At 42.0% G+C, this 20,771-nt stretch overlaps 1 protein-coding gene across 1 annotated transcript in view; it reads left to right on the forward strand.

Moving 5' to 3' along the window:
• LOC137421979 (histone-lysine N-methyltransferase ASH1L) overlaps positions 1 to 20,771 on the forward strand; it is a 328,014-nt gene that overhangs the window by 274,226 nt on the left and 33,017 nt on the right. Inside the window, exons 21-22 of the mRNA XM_078773027.1 lie at positions 15,578 to 15,722; positions 17,550 to 17,722. Coding sequence (XP_078629153.1) covers positions 15,578 to 15,722; positions 17,550 to 17,722 — 318 coding nt within the window. The remainder of the gene's footprint in view (positions 1 to 15,577; positions 15,723 to 17,549; positions 17,723 to 20,771) is intronic.

Below are 20,771 nucleotides of genomic sequence, written 5' to 3' on the forward strand. Positions count from 1 at the left end.
GTGCAGCATCTAACTCAATATGTCGAAATGTCACACACGTCCATGCCCGTGGGATTCCCACGGGTGACCCCACTCGTGTGTATATATATATATATATATATATATATATATATATATATATATATATATATATATATATATATATATATATACAGTATATGTATATATATATACTAGCTTATATGCGTTGTTACAGAGGAACTGGCTTGTTTTCGCTGAGGATAATTACTGTACCTGAGTTGCTGTATTGTCATGATTTACCCCAATCATAATACAAACAATTATTTTGCACAAATTTATTTGTATTGTTTGTGATTATTTTTTTTGTGTGTGTGTACAAGATCGAGGCTCGTGTAATTTAATTTTGTGTAGTTTTTTTAATTTTGGTTTCATTGTGAAAGCTTTGGTTATATTACATTTTTATGAGCAATTTAGGATGAAGATTTGGGTTGAAAAAATATAAAAAATTCAAAAAAGAACCCCTCTAGCTCTGGCAATATATATATATATATATATATATATATATATATATATATATATATATATATATATATATATATATATATATATATATATATATATATATATATATATACACACATATATATATATATCTGGCTCTGGCAAAAGCAGACACTTGGGGCCATTTCTCTTAGCGAGAAAAAGCCGAAGAGAGTCAAAATATGACCACAGGGACCAAATTGAGATTTTTATATGGATAGAAAGAGTAACTTCTCAAGATTATTATGCACCAAAATCTTTTTCCAAGAAACAACAGAAAAGTTGTGAAATTCAACGAATAATCTCAAATGTCATTCTCAAAATGTGCTCAAAAAGACACGAAGATGGCAAAATTTCGATGTTTTACTACGAGCCACACATCGTAATTCGAAGGAGATCCCTGACATACATGTTTGGTATGAATGAAAAGCTCTATGTGTGCACATTGTGCGTGTAACTTAATTGTGAACTTGTGCATGTGAACTGTGTTGTGTACTTTGAACCTAATTATCCCCATTGTTTAAACGAAAATATAATTGTCATTAGAATACCATAACTTCGTTAATTTTCATCCAATTATACTTAATGTATATATCAAATGAAAGAGAAAAGCATGGGGAATCAGATGATATCAAAATCTCAATTTTGATTTTGCCCCCAAGTGTCTGCTTTTGCCAGAGCCAGTCATATATATATATATATACACACACACACATACAGGGTGAGCCAGAAATATGGTTATTTTTAACATTCGTGTAAAGGTAATAAAAAGTTTTATTTCAAAACAAATTCTTACAAGAAAGTGAAGCACATAACATGCCATTTATTTGTGGAAAAGAACATCTAGGAGATGCGCACCATTTCGTCTGACACATTCCTCCAATCGTGGACACCAATTATTCATGACGTTCTGCAACATGGCCACGTCAATATCATTGATTTCGCGTCTAATGTTTTCCTTAAGTTCATGTAGAGTTTGTGAACGGTTAACATACACTTTGTCCTTTAGATATGACCACAAGAAATAATCACATGCAGTCAAATCGGGTGACCTCGCTGGCCATGGAATATCGCCGTTTCTGGAAATGACATGCTTTGGAAAGAGCGCCCTTACAGTAGTCATGGACACTCTGGCAGTGTGGGAGGTTGCACTATCTTGCTGAAACCACGTCATTGGCTAACTCGATGAAGCTAACTCCAAGGGCCTCTCACTCACTCACCGCAGGCAGGTTGGTGGTCTTTCCGTCTTCTACCGACTCCTCTCTGGCCTTGCCCCCCCCCCCTCCCCCCCCCCCCCCCCCAGCTCTCTCTGGCTCTGTCCCGCAAATATTCCTACAGGTCGCACAAGATCTGCCTGCAACCCTCTTATGGTTAAACTGCCAAAATCAAGACTCTCTGCTCACCTTCACTCCTTCATTCCTCTTTTCTCCCGCCTCTGGAACAAACTCCCTCACTCTCTTCAATCCCACTCCACCCTCCAGGTCTTTAAAACAGCTGTTCACCACCATCTCTTATCTTCCCCCATCCAAAACCTTGATCTTTTCTATCCCTGCTAATTTCACCCCAATTCCACTTTTTTGAAATACCAACTTCTGTCCTGGAAGTCCTTGGTGTCCTTGTGTTTTATACTTCTCCCACCCCCCCCCCCCCCCACCCTTCCCACGCCTCCTCCCCCCAAGCCCTCTCCCTCCCACACATCTCCCTGCTCTTAAATGTTGTGTGCTCTCAAGTGTTTGTGTGCTTCCCCTTCTCTTGTCCGCTCCCTCTTTTTATTTATTTTGTTTGTCTGGTTGATTTGTTTGTGAAGTAAATGTCAGCTCTTTCACGAGCCTCGATTCAGTTTTCAAAAAAAAAAAAAAAAAAACTTTTGCAAATCTGTTTAATTCTCTGGAGAGGAAGTTAGAAACCATATCGGTATATCAAGCTGCAGTAACAGTGACGGCATTTCCGTTATCGTTCTCAAAGAAGTAAGGTCTTATGATGCCGAACGACGAAAGTGCACACCACACTGTGACTTTGGGACTGTGTAACCGTTTCGTGTGCATTTCTCTTGCGTTTTCGGCTGCCACAAAACGAGTATTTTGCTTGTTGACATCGCCACACAGATGAAAATGTGCTTCATCAGACATGAGCAAATTGTTAGCAATGTTTTGGTTTTCATTTTCGTCCATAAATGAAAGCATTCCCTCACAAAAATTATTGTGGGCAATCCCATAATCTTGGCTTAATTCCTGGACAGTTTGAATTTTATGGGGATAAAAGTTTAAATCCTTATGCAATATGCGGTGTAGTGACGTGTGAGAAATTCGTAAGGCTGATGCATGCTTTCGGCTGGAGCGATGCGGACTTCTCAAAACTGACTCCCTTACACGCTCAATGGTTTGTGCCATTCTTACTGATTTGGGTGCTCCTGGCGGTTTCTCTTTTAAAGTTGAACCTGTCCTCTCAAACTTCTGAACCCATAACTTGATAGCACGAACAGACGACACATTTCCATGACGTTGAACATTGAAATGGAGTTTGAATTGACTTTGTGCAGCAGTTGCACTATCATTATTCTTGTAAAAAGCTTTGATAGCGAAAGCGCGTTCTTCACCCGACCAGTTCCACATGGTTACTCAAGTGTTCTGTCTGCAAAAAATAGAATTAAATCAGTAAAAAATAATAATAATAAAAATGCATGTTATGCACTTCAATATCATGAATGAATTTATTTTGAAATACAATTTTTTATTTCCTTCACACAAATTTCTAAAATGACCATATTTCTGGCTCACCCTGTGTATATATATATATATACTTACATACATATATATATATAGTCTATATATAGTCTATATATATAGTCTATATATATATAGTCTATATATATATATATATATATATATATATATATATATATATATATATATATATATATATATATATACTAGCTCGGCTCGCTGCGGTCGCCTCACCAAGCATCGTTACTGAGGAACGGGCTTAATTTAGGTGAGGATAATGACTGTACCTGAATTGCTGTGTTGTCATGATTTACACCAATCATAATACAAACAATTATTTTGCACAAATGTATTTGTTGTGTTTGTGATATTACATTTTATAGGCAATTTAGGTTGAAGATTTAGGTTGAATGTTTTTTTTTTCAAGAAAGAACCCCTCAGCACATACATAAGGGTGGGGTAGGTGCAGACTGGAAGTTTGGGACGATTACACCTCACCACCACGTAATTCAAAACACCTCACCACCAAGTAATTTAAAACACCTCACCACCAAGTTATTTAAAACACCTCACAGCCATATAACACGTAATGAAAACACCTCACCACCACAAAATTAAAAACACCTCACCATCACAAAATTGAAAACACCTCACAGCCATCAAACACGTAATAAAAACACCTCACCTCCACGAAATTAAAAACACCTCACCATCACAAAATTGAAAACACCTCACAGCCATAAAACACGTAATAAAAACACCTCACCACCACAAAATTAAAAATACCTCACCATCACAAAATTAAAAACACCTCACAACCATAAAACACGTAATAAAAACACCTCACAGCCACAAAATTAAAAACACCTCACCACCACATCATTTAAAAACACCTCACCACCAAGTAATTCAAAACATCTCACCACCACGTAATTATAAATACCTCACCACCACGTAATTCAAAACGCCTCACCACCATGTAATTAAAAATACCTCACCACCACGTAATTATAAACACCTCACCACCATGTGATTTTAAAACACCTCACCACCATGTGATTTAAAAACACCTCACCACCATGTGATTTAAAAACACCTCACCACCACATAATTCAAAGTACCTCACCACCGCGTGATTCAAAACCACCACAACGTTATTAAAAACACTTCACAACCACGGAAACAAAAGTTTGAGGGAGTCGTTAAGTGAGAACACAGACACTGCCCAGATGTGTAGATATCTATCTATAATTCCAGTAATCTCTGTCTGTACGTTTGTCTGTGACCGCTGTTTCTCGACAACCACGGGTCCGATATACTTTTAACTTGCCAGGTATATTGCTGGGGACCCGAGGATGTGCCTTTTCAAGGTTTCATATTAATCGGACAATTACTTACCGAGCTATGTCCAAAAAACGATTCAACCAATCAGAGAGCAGCGAACGATCGCGTGTGCCGAACGTGGCGGGCACACTCTGCCTCGGATGGCACATTTGAGAGCGTATTCATTTATTTCACGTTTGCAAACTATGTTGGCGTTAAACTATGTTTTACAACTAATAAAAACGAATTTGCGATTCATTCGCTTTCCTGCGCGTTTGTGCACGCGATGGCGATTTCTTTACCAAACTCCGGAAGCCGTTCGCTTTGGACCAAACCATTGCATGTAAATAGAGGGGGGGGATTGTCACCACTCGCAAGCCGTTCGCTTTGGACCAAACCATTTCATGTAAATAGAGGGGGGGGGATATAATTTTAGATATAGATATAGTACGGGCATGCCCTAGTCTATCTATAATTCCAGTAATCTCTGTATGTCTGTGTGTCTGTGACCGCTGTTTCTCGACAACCACGGGTCCGATATACTTTAAACTTGCCAGGTATATTGCTGGGGACCTGAGGATGTGCCTTTTCAAGGTTTCATATTAATCGGACAAGTAGTTACCGAGCTATGTCCAAAAAACGATTCAACCAATCAGAGAGCAGCGAGCTATCACGTGTGCCGAACGTGGCGAACAGACTCTGCCTCGGACGGCACATTTGAGAGCGTATTCATTTATTTCACGTTGGCAAACTATGTTGCCGTTAAACTATGTTTTAAAACGAATTAAAACTACTTTGCGATTCATCGTAACTGCGATTCGTAACTGCCGTTCGCTTTGGCTTTGCGAATGGACCAAACCATTTCATGTAAATAGAGGGGGGGGATTGTCATTTGTCACCGTACTCGCAAGCCGTTCGCTTTGCCTTTGCGAATGGACCAAACCATTTCATGTAAATAGAGGGGGGGGATATAATTTTAGATATATATATAGTACGGGCATGCCCTAGTATAGATAAATGACTGTACCCGAGTTGCCGTTTTGTCATGGTTTAAACCAATCATAATTCAAACAATTATTTTGCACAAATGTATTTGTAATATACGTGATATCACATTTTATAAACAATTGAAGTTGAAAACTTAAGTTGAAAAAAAATAAAATTCCCTGAAAAAATTCAAAAAAAAAAAAAAAAATGGGGAAATTTTTCAAAACAATACCCTTAGGACATACCGACGGGAGAGATATGTGCATTCCAGAAGTTTGGTACGATTTCACAAAAGTTTGAGAAAGTAGTTTAGTGACAAGACAACACAACACAAGACAGACACTGATATATATATATATATATATATATATATACCGACGGGAGATATATATATATATATATATATATATATATATATATATATATATATATACATACACACACACCGTATATATACACAAGATCATCAAGATCATCAAGATCAAGATACACAAGATCAAGATCGTATATACACACACTTATATTTTGTTTTCTCCCCCTCACCTCACCTCACCTCACCTCCCGAGACAAAGAATTATATATTGATTCTTTCTCTCCTCCCAGACACGTGCTTGTTCGCTCTCCTCCTCATCTCGGCTTGTGCCCCGCCCCCTGTATCTCGTTTTCTTCCGCCTCTGCTCCTTCCTTCTCAAATCCACGTTCTTGCTTGGAGACTTTTCCCGGATTTTTTTTTTTTTTTTTTTTCATGGTTTTGTTTGGATATTGTTGGAATATGTTTAAACCGCAGCCGTGATGCTGACGCCCCCCCCCCCCCCCCCCCCCCCAGAATTTACATGTTTTAAACGTTTCCCAGTGTGTACCCTGGTCAGAATAGGTACACCGTATCCCTGCGTGTCGTAAGAGACGACTAAGAGGGTTGGCGTCAGGAAGGGCATCCGGCCATAAAAACATTGCCTCAAAAAGAGAACCATGACAATCACAACTACATATGGGCAGGGTACAGCCCGAAGTGGAGATCGGTTTCTGAGGTTTGGGACATGGAATGTAGGGACAATGACAGGGAGATCAGGAGAAGTGGTGGAAGTATTGGTCAGAAGAAGAGTGGACATATGTTGTGTGCAAGAGACGAGATGGAAGGGAAGTGGTGTGAGAATGGTGAAGGGTAGGCAGGCACAGAAATACAAGTTTGTGTGGCAAGGGTGCCCGGAGGGCGTGAATGGTGTTGGTGTCCTGTTTTCTGAGGAGTTTGTAGACAGTGTGGTGAGTGTGACTAGAGTGAGTGATAGGTTGATGATGGTGAAAATGATGATTGGAAAGCTCTTGGTGAACGTCATCTCGGGATATGCTCCGCAGGTTGGTCGAAGCGATGAAGAGAAGGACAAGTTCTGGTGTGCGATAGAGAAGCTGATGGAAAACGTGAAAGATGAGGAAGTTGTTGTGGTGGGAGGAGACCTAAATGGACATGTGGGAAGGAGTATGGACGGTTTTGAGGGAGTTCATGGGGGTTACGGATATGGTGTGAGAAATGGAGAAGGTGAAAGGATTTTGGAGTTTGCTGATGGAGCTGATTTGTTGATTTGTAATACTCAGTTCCAGAAAGAGGACAATAAGCTTGTTACATACACGTCAGGTGGGTCGACGACAACCGTTGACTACCTGATGGTGCGTAGGCGAGATAGGGGGCACCTCCGGGACACAAAGGTGATCCCGGGGGAGGAGGCTGTTTCACAGCACCACTTGGTTGTCTGCGACATAAGGGTGAAAGGTGCGAGGAGAGCTCGGCGGGTGAAGTACCAACCGAGAATGAAGGTGTGGAGGTTGAAAGAGGTGACAGTAAGGGAGGCATTAAAAGAGAGGCTGAGTAGGGTAGAGGATGATGTGGTTGAGCTTGAAAGTGGTTGGATGTCAATGAAAGCTAGTCTGTTGGGAGCCGTTGGTGAGGTATGTGGATGGACAAAAGGACCACCGAGGCACTCAGAAACATGGTGGTGGGATGTTGAAGTTGGAAAGAGGATTGACGAGAAGAGGAAGAAGTTCAAAGAGTGGCAGAAGGCGAAGGGTACGGGAGCAGAAACAGCAGAGCATGAAAGTTATAAGGCAGCCAGGAAGGCTGCAAAGAAAGAGGTAGCAAAGGCGCAGGAGGCATGTAGGAAAATGTTCGGAGAACGCTTGGATTCGGAAGAGGGTCAGAAAGCAGTATTCAGGATTGCAAAGCACATAGCGAAAGAGAGGTGTGATGTGATGGGGGTGAGTTGCTTGAAGGATGAAGTGGGACAAATCGTTGTCGACCCAGATGGAATTAAAGGAAGATGGAAAAGATATATGGAAATGCTGTTGAATACAGAGAATGAATGGGATGACAACATAGAGAGTAACCCAGTTTTAGGACCGGCAGAGAAGATAACTGAGAAGGAAGTTGAGGAAGCGATAAAAGCAATGAAGAGTGGAAAAGCGGGAGGGCCGACGGGAGTTGTGGGAGATATGTTGAAGGCAGCAGGAAGTTGGGGTGTGAAGAGAATGACAGAGATCTGTAATCTGGTGGTGAAAGAAGGCCGCATTCCAGTGGATTGGGAACTGAGTACCCTCGTCCCTCTATACAAGGGGAAAGGTGACCCTCTGGAGTGTGGCTCGTACCGAGCGATAAAGTTATTGGAGCATGGAATGAAGGTATTGGAAAGGGTGTTGGAAAGGAGGATAAGGAAGAAAGTGAAGATCGACGAAATGCAGTTTGGATTTATGCCAGGAAGAGGAACGACAGATGCGCTTTTCATTGTGAGGCAGTTGCAGGAGAAGTACATGGATAAGAGGAAGAAGTTGTTTTTTGGGTTTGTTGATCTGGAGAAAGCATTCGATAGGGTTCCACGCAAAGTATTGACATGGGCATTGAGGAAGTTAGGAGTGGAGGAATGGTTGATCAGAGTAGTGATGGCAATGTACAAAAGAGCACGCACAGCTGTAAGGACGAGGGACGGGAACAGTGGTGAGTTTGAGGTGAAGGTGGGAGTGCATCAGGGGTCGGTACTAAGTCCACTACTATTTGTAGCTGTGATGGAGGTGCTGGCTCAGAACGTAAAGGAGGGTTTACCGTGGGAGTTGTTGTATGCAGATGATCTGGTGTTGATTGCGGAAAGTATGGATGGACTGAAGGAAAAGATGAACAAGTGGAAGGAATGTATGGAGACAAAAGGTCTGAAGGTGAATATCGGAAAGACAAAGGTGATGGCAAGTGGTAAAGCATGTGGTGAGGTGGAAAGAACTGGGAAGTGGCCGTGTGCTGTGTGCAGGAAGGGTGTCGGAGTGAACTCCATTCAGTGTACAATGTGCGCTGAGTGGGTTCATCAAAAATGTAGTGGTCTGAGAGGGTCATTAACCAGTGTGGCAGCTACATTCAAATGTAAGGTGTGCGCAGAGGGAGCTGCAGATGGAGGAAATGTTGAGTTGGATCTTGGAGATGGCGTGAAGCTGGAAGGTGTGAAAACATTTTGCTACCTCGGAGACATGCTGAATGGAGAAGGTGGACCAGACTCGGCAACGGTTGCTCGAGTGAGATGTGCATGAAAGAAGTTTCGGGAACTGAGTGGCGTGCTGATGAGGAGGAGAGTGTCGCTGAAGCTGAAGGGAAAGTTGTATGCTGCATGTGTGAGAAGTGTTATGATTTATGGGAGCGAGACATGGGTAATGAACGTAGAGCAGCAACGAAGGCTGGAAAGGGTGGAAATGCGAATGGTTCGATGGATGTGCGGAGTATCGTTGAGAGAGAGGAGGACAAATGATGAATTGAGAAAGATGATGGGAATATTGCCTGTGATTGATGCTGTGAAGAGGAACAGGTTGAGATGGTTTGGTCATGTATTGAGGAAGGATGAAAGTGACTGGTTGAGAAGAGTGATGGAAGTTAATGTAGAAGGAAGTAGAGGACGGGGAAGACCGAGAAAGACTTGGCTAAAGATGGTGGAAGAAGAAATGCGGGCAAGGGGGTTAACAAGGAGAGATGCAGAAAATAGGGCAAAATGGAGAAGATTGTCATGGGCTAACCCCCGCTCTAGCAGGGAAAATTGCCTTAAAATGCATGTTGTTGTTGTTGTTGTTGTATATATAAAGACAGTACAAGCAACATTGTTTGTTTCTTTATCTACCAACCATGATTGCTTCCTTTCTTGCCCTGAAGGTTAATCGACTGTGCCTATCTCTCTCTCTGTCTGCCCTCGGCCTTTTGTCTTCCTGACTCACCGCCCCTTTGCCCTCCCTGCGTAGCTTGCATGTCGTCTTCGCTTTTGACGTGCAATACATGGTGTTTTTTTATCTTCTTTCCGTCGTTCTTTTCCGAGTTTACTGAACTGAAATTGGGGTTGTGGTATTCTTGCAGGACAGTGGGCATAGTATGTGTACAGAGGAAAGCCGCACACGGACAGTCGCTCGTGATGGCAAGTAATTTATATCTATCTGTCTTCAATCCAGAAATAAAACGCGCATGAGTGCCGAAAGGAGTTAAACATTCGAGATCCTCTTTGTTACCTCTCTGCCAGTGCACGGTAACTTAGTGCTGCCCGTAGGCTGCTGATCTCCCGGTGGTGCCCGTTAAATTTAGCACCTTCACCGCTACATGAAAGACGCCCCACGCAGCCGTGGCATTAGTGGGATTTTGCTTTCTGCATGCTAATGGGAAAGGGCAAAGTTGCACCCACCAAACAGCACCGCAGCAAGCCTGGTTAATATGCATGTAATTAGAGTAATTTCAGCTCGAGAACATGCCGGCTCTGCCAGTGCGGCAGCACTTCCCAAACGGCCTGAGTGAATAACATCCTGACACTGCCATTTCAGACCCTATGGAGGGCATTCTTTCTTGCCTCTGTACACATACTCTGCCCTTCTAATGGTCGTTATACAAGTTGCCCCTGGGAAGGTTGTGGGGGAGGGTTCGGCTTTGCTATTATTTGGCACACTTTGTAAAAAAAAAAGACCAAAAATAGATGAGAATTTGCACAGTAATTGCATTTAATGATCCAATTGTTGTCACTTTTCAACATGTGCATTGTTGCTTGGCCAGGCCTTTGACAACTTGGTTTGGTTAAACCAGCACTTGGTGTTCATCATTTTGAGCTCAACATTGAAGACCCTGGTGTTGGGCTAGCGGCTAGGGTGCCAGCTTCGGATCCCAGGATCCTGGGTTCGAATCCCGGTCGATCGCTGAAGTAACGCCATGGGGGTTGACTCAGCCTGTCATCCCTCCGAGGTCGGCTAATTAAGTACCAGTTCACTGGTAATTCCCTGCTTGTCGTAAAAGGCGACAAAAAGGGTTGGCGGCAGGAAGGGCATCCGGCCGTAAAAACATTGCTTCAAAAAGGGGACCGAAAAACAACAACAACCACGGTCCCCGAAAAAGGCCAACCCCCGCTTTGCGGGGAAAAAAATGGCCTCTAAATGTGGTTATTATTTATTATATTGAAGACCATGTCTGTCTGTTTGACTGTGAACAGGATATCTCAAAAAGTTGTTGATGTATTCGGACGAAATTTAATGTACAGGTTGGGTGGAAAATTTGAAACTTGGCACATTGTCAAGTACTCACAATGTGGAACAAAAGGATGATAATGATGACATCATAGGTGAAGTGGTATACCAGCCAAAAATGTTTTAATCGAATTCCTTATCCTAAAAATCTGAAATTGCATGCACATGATCTATGACCCATTTGTATTGAAATATTAAATTTATGACATCATAAGGTCACATGGTTTGGCAGCCATATTGGATTGAAAGAAAATATTAAATAATGATATCTCTGAAACCGCTTACCCTATTGATGTGAAATTTTACAAATATCATGAAACACCACTGTTGCATATAGTTTGATAATGATGATGTCGTAGGTCACGTGGTTTGGCAGCCATCTTGGATATAAAAACGAACCTTATACGGTCAACACAAAACTTCACAAACGTGATCCCCCCACCCATACATATGCAAAATGTACATTTATTTAAGGTCGTATGTCATGTGGTATGGCAGCCATATTAGCTTGATAGCCGATATTTAAAAAATTCCCTTCTCTGAAACTGCTTCAGCGATTGATGTGAAACCTGTCATGGCTGGTGAAAATGTGATTCTTGAAAACAGATGAAGGGATTTATATCAAACTTGTTTATTTTTAGGACAATGAATGAGGGCATCTACCGTTGTGGGACTTTGCAGAGGCATATTGGCGACACAGTCGCATTGTTCTAGTTTTTAAACAAAGATCTCCACAATTGTTGAACCAATCGATGAGAAACTTCAGACACACCATTGACAGACTGGAATGCTTCAAATTTGCAAATAAATATCTCTCAAATAAAATCGCCAACATGGGCCAATCAAAATTTACCATTCTTTGACACATGGGAGTTGGTGGATTGTGTTGGAGAAAGGTGGTTCAGGTAGTGGCCAAAAAAATGGAAACACCAATGTAAAATCACTTAAGAGTGCATTGGGCCACCATGAGCGGGCAGAACAGCTTGTATTGTATGCACCATGGCATAGATTCCACCAGCGTCTTGAATTCTGGAGGAGGAATGCGGCACCATTCTTGCACGCGAAAGTCAATCAACCTACACCTGTTTGATGCATGTGGAAAATGCAGTCCCGGGCATCATTACTGAATATAACGCAAATGCGCCATTGGGTTCAGATCTGGTGTCTGAGAAGGCCATCGCATATGGATAACATCAGTATCATGCTCATCAAACCATTGGGCGACTACACCTACTCTGTGAATGTGGAATTGCCATCCTGGAAGACGCCTCTGGCAGGAAAAGAAATGCCGCAACATGGGGTGAAGATTATCACTCAGCACCATTAAGTAGCAATTGGCATTGACTTTGCCTTCTAAGGGAATGACTGCACCCAAAGCATTCCAGGAAAATGTGCCCCACATCTTTACAGAACCACCAGAACCCTTCACTGTTAGAACCAAGCACTCAGGGTTGTAAAGTTATTTAGGTTGGCGCCACACGTGCGCTCGTCCATTTGTCGAGAACATGGTGAAGGAGGATTCATCTGACCATATCACATTTCCCCACTGCTCGGTAGTCCCTTGCCTGTGCTCTTTGCACCACTGGACTCACAAATTGCCAGGTACGATGAGCGGTTTCTGCATTGCAACACGACTATGGTATCCCGCTCTACGTTTTTTATGAAACTGGCTGCTTGTGTCCCAGGTTGAAATTTACACTCAATTGATCTACAGTTGTTCACCTGCTTTGCCTTGCACTTCAAATTAATGCACAGATATGCTGATCCTGGAGTAGTGGAGTATGCGCTTCCGTCCACTGTTGCCCTTTGCTGATGAAGTCTTTCCCTCGGAGTTCCATGCCGACATCACCTTAGACACCGTAACTCGTGGAACATCAGCAAGTTAAGCTGTCTTTGTTACTGAAGCTCCTGCCAAATGCGCCCAAACAATCATTCCTCTTTCAAAGTCACTGAGGTCTCCTCTTGCAGCCATGCTAGCCATACTTATAGACAACCAGGCATGTGCAGTATTTTTATACATGATCCTAAGCATGTTGGGATGTTATTTGCTTGATTAACACATGGGCCACACGTGTGGAAGCCGTTTCTTTCAATATACTTTGTGTCCGTGTCCCTCATTTATCCAGATGTTTCCATATTTTTGTGCATTACCTGTATATAAAGGTTCTAAGCAATGTCGATTGTGATTTGAACACTTCTGATGAAATCCTGTGAATCATTCCTAGCAACCAGGATGGCGTCCTTAGTAACTGAGACAAATAACGATTTCAACAAGAAAAAATACCTTTTTATTATTGTTTTTAAGTTGGCTTCAAAAATTCTAAATTTGAAATCGTCTCATGGTTCTTCCTTTCAACTCTAGGTGTTACTTCTTGGAAGCCTTCATAGTTTTCTCCTCTGTCATCAAATGTTAAAATTTACTTGCAATAAATTGGATGTTGAGAGAAGTCACAACAAAACCTTTTGTTTGCTGCTCATTCCCACAAGAGTACAGAAAACCGATGAGGTGGCCACCGTATATATCTTAACAGAGATTGTGTCACCCCGTGAAAAGCCCTCTTTTTGGCTCTGTAATGGCAACCATACATCATTTGATCGAGAGCTCTCTTGGGGGTGTTGCGAGGCTGTCGCTGAAATGCTGTGACCTGTACATCGCACTTGGGCTCAGAGACCAGCCCCTGAAAATCTCTTCCATGGAAAGTGCACTCGCCATTTAAAACCACACTGATGCCTGCGGTTCAGGATATGCACGAGGTCCACACTCATTAGGAGAGTAGTTTTAGAAATGATTGGTTGAGGTACGCAGAGCCCTGAAAGAGCTGGCAAGTGATAAAACACCAGGTACCGATTAAATTCCAATATAACTCTTTAAGGTAGTTATGAAGGAGGCAATCACAATTTGAACAGCTATCTGTATACAGACCTGGAGTAGGATTGTTTGGCCTAGAAGGTGGAAGCAGTCAGTGTACATACCAATGCCAAATAGAGGAGATGCAAGAGAATGTTGAAATAACCAATTAATTGCCTTGATTTTTCACATGCTACAAGATATTACTAAATATCATTCAACACAGCATGGAAGACTTCGTTAAGCGAGAAATTCCCGTTGGACAAACAGGTTTCAGAAGAGGAAGTATGCTTGGTAGGTACTGGAGATCAAATCACAAATCTGAGGTGGATCATGGAAAAAGCAAGGGAATATCAAAGAAGGGTTTATCTTTTGTAGATTATAGCAGAGCTTTTTATTGTGTTGATCTTGAATTGATGTGGATTCTGCTGAGAGAAATGGGGATGTCTGAGCACCTGATATGTCTGATAAGCCTGTACACAAAACAAGTACACAACAGAGTATGGCGAGATAGAATGATTTGGAATTGGGAAAAGCGTCGGACAGGGGTGAAGTCGCTCCCCTTCCTTGTTCAATCTGTTCAAGTGCATCATGAGGAAATCAAACTTGGATGACAGAGGCTGGTGTCAGGATTAGAGGAAGATGTATGAACAACCTGAGGTATGTTGACGATACTACACTGGTGGGAGAAAGTGAAGAAGACTTGATGAAACTGCTGCAGACAGTGAAGAAGGAAAGTGAAAAAGCTAGTTAAACCTAAAAAAGACTAAAATCTTGTCATCCGAGAAGATCGACGTGTTTGCATTGGGAGGCGGTCACATGGAAATAGTGGAAAGTTTCATCCTCCTGGGTTCTACAATTGAAGTGAGTGGAGAATGTGGAGGATAAATTAAGAGATGATTGGCATTGGGGAGAAGAGCAATGTCAGGATTGATAAGGATCTGGAAAGTTGAAGATGTGACAAAACAAACCGAGAGGATGCTGATGAATGCTCTGGTATTTACAGTTGTAATGTATGGATGTGATTCATGGACAGTGAAGAAGAAGATTGACAGTTTTAAAATGTGGCGTTGGAGATGAATGTTTAAAATTTCATCAACTGAACAAGAGCAAACAAATCGGTGATTGACGAAATTAGGCCTCCATGTACATTAGAAGCACTGATGCGAACACACAAACTGTCATACTTTGGACACATGCTGGATATGGTTGAGTGAAGAAGAGGAAGCGGCAGATATGATAGATGGATGGGGTAAAGGCTTCAGCCAAAGCGTCTCTGCCAGAGATTTTGGGAAGCAGTGCAGGATAGGGATGTTTGGAGAAATGTGATCATGGATGTCACCAGAGGTCAGACACAACCTGAAGGAACTTGGTAAATCAGTTATTTCCACTGCTTTTTCATTGTGATGCTTCAATTTAATATATGTTCTGTAGACATATAAAATTAGGAAACGTTCTTGGCTATGGTCTCAAGAAGACCTTTTCGGTTTATTTCACCTGTAACAACTGCTCACGCAGCCTTAAGCTACACAAGATTCTCCAATACCTTTACAGGTCATCATACATCTCCCTCGTTCGCCTTTGTACCATCTTGTCGAGCCAAGGCTGATTTTACACTGTCGGCATTGGCTTTACTATATCTTGTCGATGTCCATCTTTTGTCTGACATTTTCTCCGTTCACAGGGGACTGTGTTTACTTGGTGCCCGAGCTACCGCAGAGAAAAGGCTCAAGCCGCCAAACGAGCCGCCCATCCTACAAATTACCGTTGCCAGGAGACACAATGAAGCTGGATATATTCCGTGTTGAAAAACTCTGGAAAAACGAGAAGTAAGTGCGCACCATGAATCTTACCTTTTTACCTCCGCCACCAAAGATGGAGGTTGTGTTTTCACCCCTGTCTGTCTGTCCGTTTGTCTGTCTGTCCGTTTGTGAACAAAATATCTCAAAATGTGGACGGATTCGGACGAAATTTGGCAGAGATGTAACGTATGTGACAAGGACGAAATGATAAGATTTTGGTGAAGATCCGGATTCGGATCCGGCTACTAGAATTTTTAAGTGATTCTTCACCATTGGGAGATCGGGCCAAAACGATATACAGCAGGATATCTCAAAAAGTTGTGGCTGGATTTGCATAAAACTTGGAGGACCAGTTGGGTGTCTGACAAGGACGATGCGATTCGATTTTGGTAATAGATCTGAATATGGATTCGGATATGAGAATTATTTAATTTTTAAAGTGATTTTTTCACCATTGGGAGATGGGACCAAAAACGATACATTGTAGGATATCTCAAAAAGTTGTGGACGGATTTGGACGAAACTTGTTGGACAGGTTGTGTGTGTGACAAGGACAAATCGATTTATTATTGATTATTATTATTCTATGACATTACGTGTCATATTATATATTACGGAATATGTCATACATTACGTATTATATATTACGATTTTTATTATTCTATGACAGCAGGAATCCTTTATAACGAAGCGTGATGGATACACACACATACACACATGGATGGGCGCGTCTCCTTTTGGTAAAAGATGCTCGATAATGCGTTCGCATACAATTGAAGGTTAAGATATATTTTAGTAGTTTGAGGTGGATCTGGTGTTTTTAAAAGGGGAGGGAAGGTTTATTTCTCTGTCACTGAATACACGACCATCACTGTAAGGGCCAAAAGCCTCGAGCCAAAATCACAGTAAAATGCAGAAAGGTTTGGAGTGTATTTAGCTCTTTTCATGAGCCGTTGTGTGTCTACGTTTTGAAAATGGGGGCATTGTCGAAGGTGGAACAACAGTGTGAATCAAATGTGATATTTTACCGCAGGTTTGTGCAGTGGCACAATTACGTGGGGCGTTATAAAAGTTGATCTCATAATATGAATTCCCTTACAAGGAAATTCAATGCAGGAGGCCATTAAGCCTGTCAAGCCTGTGCAGTGGCTGCCAACCTATGGTCGTTTTTCCATGCTCTATCCTTTTAAAATGCTGAGCGCCAAGGAAGGAGGCAGCAAACTGTATGATGTACACATTTATTTATATATCTTCTTTACTAATTATATATGCTTATAAATTTAAACCTTTAAAAAGGGGGATTTGCATTGGGCTATTGGGAGCATCTTATTGGTCAATTCCCCTTGGACGCCCCTTATATGGTATGAAGGATAATTGTTGTGCAAAACAAATCACTTTGTCAGGGTTTGGAATTCTGATTGATAGAGGAGTTAAGCCTTAGCCATTACAGCGGCCATATTCACTTCTTTAGAATTATATGCACCTATATTAATAAATTGAGTGACGACATTGCTGATGCGGTCCTTTTGCAAGGACAGATTAATATCACATTATAACACAGTAAATGTATTTTGTTTTGTTTTTTATCATCTTTTTGTCCTTGTGTCCTTATGGTGCCATCTATTTCAGGTGTATACAAATATGGTGGAGTTTTTTTTGCCATTCCCTCTTTCTCTTTTTACACCCCATGCATCCTTCTCTCCTCTGCTCTTCATTATCTTCCCCTCCATTAAAACTTCTGAATCACTTCCCCTTCGAACCCCCCCCCCCCCCCCTCCTTGCATGCATCTTGCTTTAAAAACCCCAACATGTCGTCTTGACGTCATGCTCTTAAACTCCGTCTCTTTCTCTCAGGGGGGAGCGCTGTGCCTTTGGCCATCACTACTTACGGCCCCAGCAGACGCATCACGCCCCTTCGCGTCGTTTCTATCACAACGAGCTGTTCCGGGTCCCACTTTATGAAGTCGTGCCTTTGCACGCAGTCGTCGGCATCTGCTGGGTCATGGATCTCTACACATATTGCAAAGGTTTGCCTCTAGCACACAAACATCAATTCAGTTCCTTTATTTCCTTGTGTTATCAGAATTATTGAAATTCTATTGCTTTTTGGAAACGTTTTTACAACTACTGTAAGAACTTTTATACATAGTCTCCATGACGTCAGCTTTTATCTTGTTTTTTGTTTTTTTCCTCCCTTTGCGTCTGGACACTGACTTAATGATCAACACATTTATTTTTAGCTGTTGAGCACGAATAGAATGGTAGTTTGCAATAGTAAACGGGATTGCAAAAGCTTGCCTCATTCGCCGGTTTTCGGCTACCACGTCTTCTGCTCAACAAAAATAAAATGTATAGATATATAAAAAGTTGTGTAGAGTCGAGAAACGCTGTGAATTTACAATATAAATTATTCTAAGAACCACCTTTGGAGGCCACTTTTCCCCACAGAGCAGGGGTTGGCCTTTTTCGGGCACCGTGGTCCCCTTTTTAAAGCAATGTTTTATGGCCGGATGTCCTTCCTGCCGCCAACCCTGTTGGTCGCCTCTTGCGACACACAGGGAATTACCGGCGAACTGGTACTCAATTTGCGGACCTCGGAAGGATGACAGGCTGGGTCAACCCCCCTGGCGTTAATTCAGCGATCGACCGGGATTCAAACCCAGGACCCCAAGCCAGCACCCTAACCGCTAAGCCAACACCAGGCTCCCTGTATTGTAAATACAGCAATAATTACAACTTTTCAAATAAAATATTAGAAGTACGTATGGAAACAGACGTCACAAAAAATGGCGAAAAAGATGATAAACAACATAGGGAATGTATTTTTGTTGAAAAAGAGGGTAAAGAATACAAATGAAAAGCAAATAAGTTGTACAATGCACAAATATGTTTATGCCTTTTTTGCATACAGGGTCGAGGCTCATGAAAGAGTGGGAACACTGAACAGATAAGGTTGCAACAGAACAAAGGGAACAGCAGTGAGGGTGCACCAACAGCAGGGATGAGGAATAAAACAGAGGGAGACTTGGACAAATGGGTGTGGGGAGGAATTAGGGTCGGGGGAGGCCACATGGGGTGGACAATATGGATACAGAAGCAAATTTGAAACTTAGAAGGAGGTGGACTTGGGGGTGGGGAGTAACGAGGGTAGAAAATATCATGGTCTTGGATGCTGGATGATGTGAGATGGTAGTGAACAGTTGTCATGAAGACTTGTAGGGAAGAATGCAATTGAACCAACTCTGGAAAGCAGTTTCACAAACGAGAGAAAAGAAGAACGAATGAGTGGAGGTGAATGATCAGCCTGTATTGTAGGAGTTTAACCAGGAGGTGGTTATTGGAAGAACCTGTGCATACTGGAGAAACCGGGTAGAGTCGGAAGTCGGTGATCAGAGGAAGATAAACTGGAGGAGAGGTGGGAAATACAGTATAAGAGCAACAATGTGAGAGAAACTTGGCTTCTGATTCATCCTCATCATGGAAGATGCCAATAATGTTGAGCTTTATATTCCACAGAATCCAGGAGAGGCAGATGTGATGCTGGGGTACCGACTCATAGCGAAGAGCAGTACTCCGTTGATATAAGGACAATAGCTTTGTCGACTGCGAGTCCTGAATTTTCAAAGAATGACTTGGAACAATGGAGGTTACCCTGTCTGTGGCTGTCTTTGGAAAAGAGTCATGTCATTGGCGAGTCAACTTTTCTACATGGTTATCCAATGACTGGTCATGGCTGATGGTGAGGGCTATAGGTTTGTGACACTTAAGCGATTCCATTGGCTGACCATAGAAATAGACAGGTGAGTTACTTTGATAATCTTAACAGAGTGACAGGGTGAACTGTGAAATTTGCCAACATTGAAAGGGAAATTCTAGCCAATCAGAGGGCGCAACGCAACAAGGACCATGCTGTCCTCGGCAAAACCACCTATTTTTCATTGAACAGACAGTTGCTTTCACAAGTATGAGAAAATAGCTGTCTGTTAAATTAAACATATGCGTCTTTGCCGAGCACAGCGAGGTCCTTGTGCAGCATGGTCTGATGAGCTAAAGATGTCCATATTGTTTCCATTTCCTAATGATGGAGCTCACTGTGTTCTTGGGAACTTCCAACATTCTAGAAATTGTTTTATGTCCTTCTCCAGATCTATGCCTCCTCCCAATTCTATCTCGGAGTTCTACGCACAGTTCCTTGGACTTAATGGTAGAGTTTCTGCTCTGGCATGCAATGTCAACTGTAGGACCTTATATAGAAAGGTGTGTTTCTTTATAAATCATGTCTAATCAATTGAATTTGCTACAGGTGGACTCCAATCAAGTTATAGAGGCACCTAAAGGATGATCAAAGGAAATTAGATGCACCTGAGCTCAATTTGGAGTGTCATCGCAAAGGGGTTGAATACTTACTTATTGACTGAAGACATTTCAACTTTTCATTTTCAATTTGTAAAAGATTCAAAAATAAAACTCCACTTACACATTATGGGGTATTATGCGTAGATCAGTGACAAAAAAATCTCAATTTAATCCATTTTAAATTCAATTGTAACACAACAAAATGTGAAAGTAGTCAAGGGGTGTGAATACTTTCTGAAGGCACTGTACACAGTGTATATATATATATATGTATAGAAACAAGGCACCTCCTGGTTTTAATGGTGAGCACCAGCCCCGGATTAGGTCTCACACGGTAGAAACTGCATGATCCCTAAGGAACGAACAGCCACAGGCTGTTTGCCACCCAGACCATCGTTCCTGCCGATGCAAACCAAAACCAGGGGAGGGGGTGCGGTGCGATCGGTGGAGATAGCAATCAACGACGTACAGCGTGACGAGCACTGTCCCGATCTCCTATGGACCGAAGTCCTAAACCAAAATGTCACCTTCGTCCCGGAGGCATCAGCATCAGCATCGGCATCATCATCTATGGAATCATCATCTATGGAAGCCTGCACCAGGAAATTGCAAACCCGATATCTTTTTAAATATTGTTGCCCCTGGCTCTTTTGGGATTAGGAAATGGGAGTTTCCTGTGTGTGTTTCTTGACGAGAGAGGGCATGGATTTTGACTCGAGT

The sequence above is a fragment of the Myxine glutinosa genome, chromosome 2 (assembly GCF_964187855.1).
Source record: "Myxine glutinosa chromosome 2, kmMyxGlut1.1, whole genome shotgun sequence".
In the NCBI taxonomy this organism is placed as follows: Eukaryota; Metazoa; Chordata; class Myxini; order Myxiniformes; family Myxinidae; genus Myxine; species Myxine glutinosa.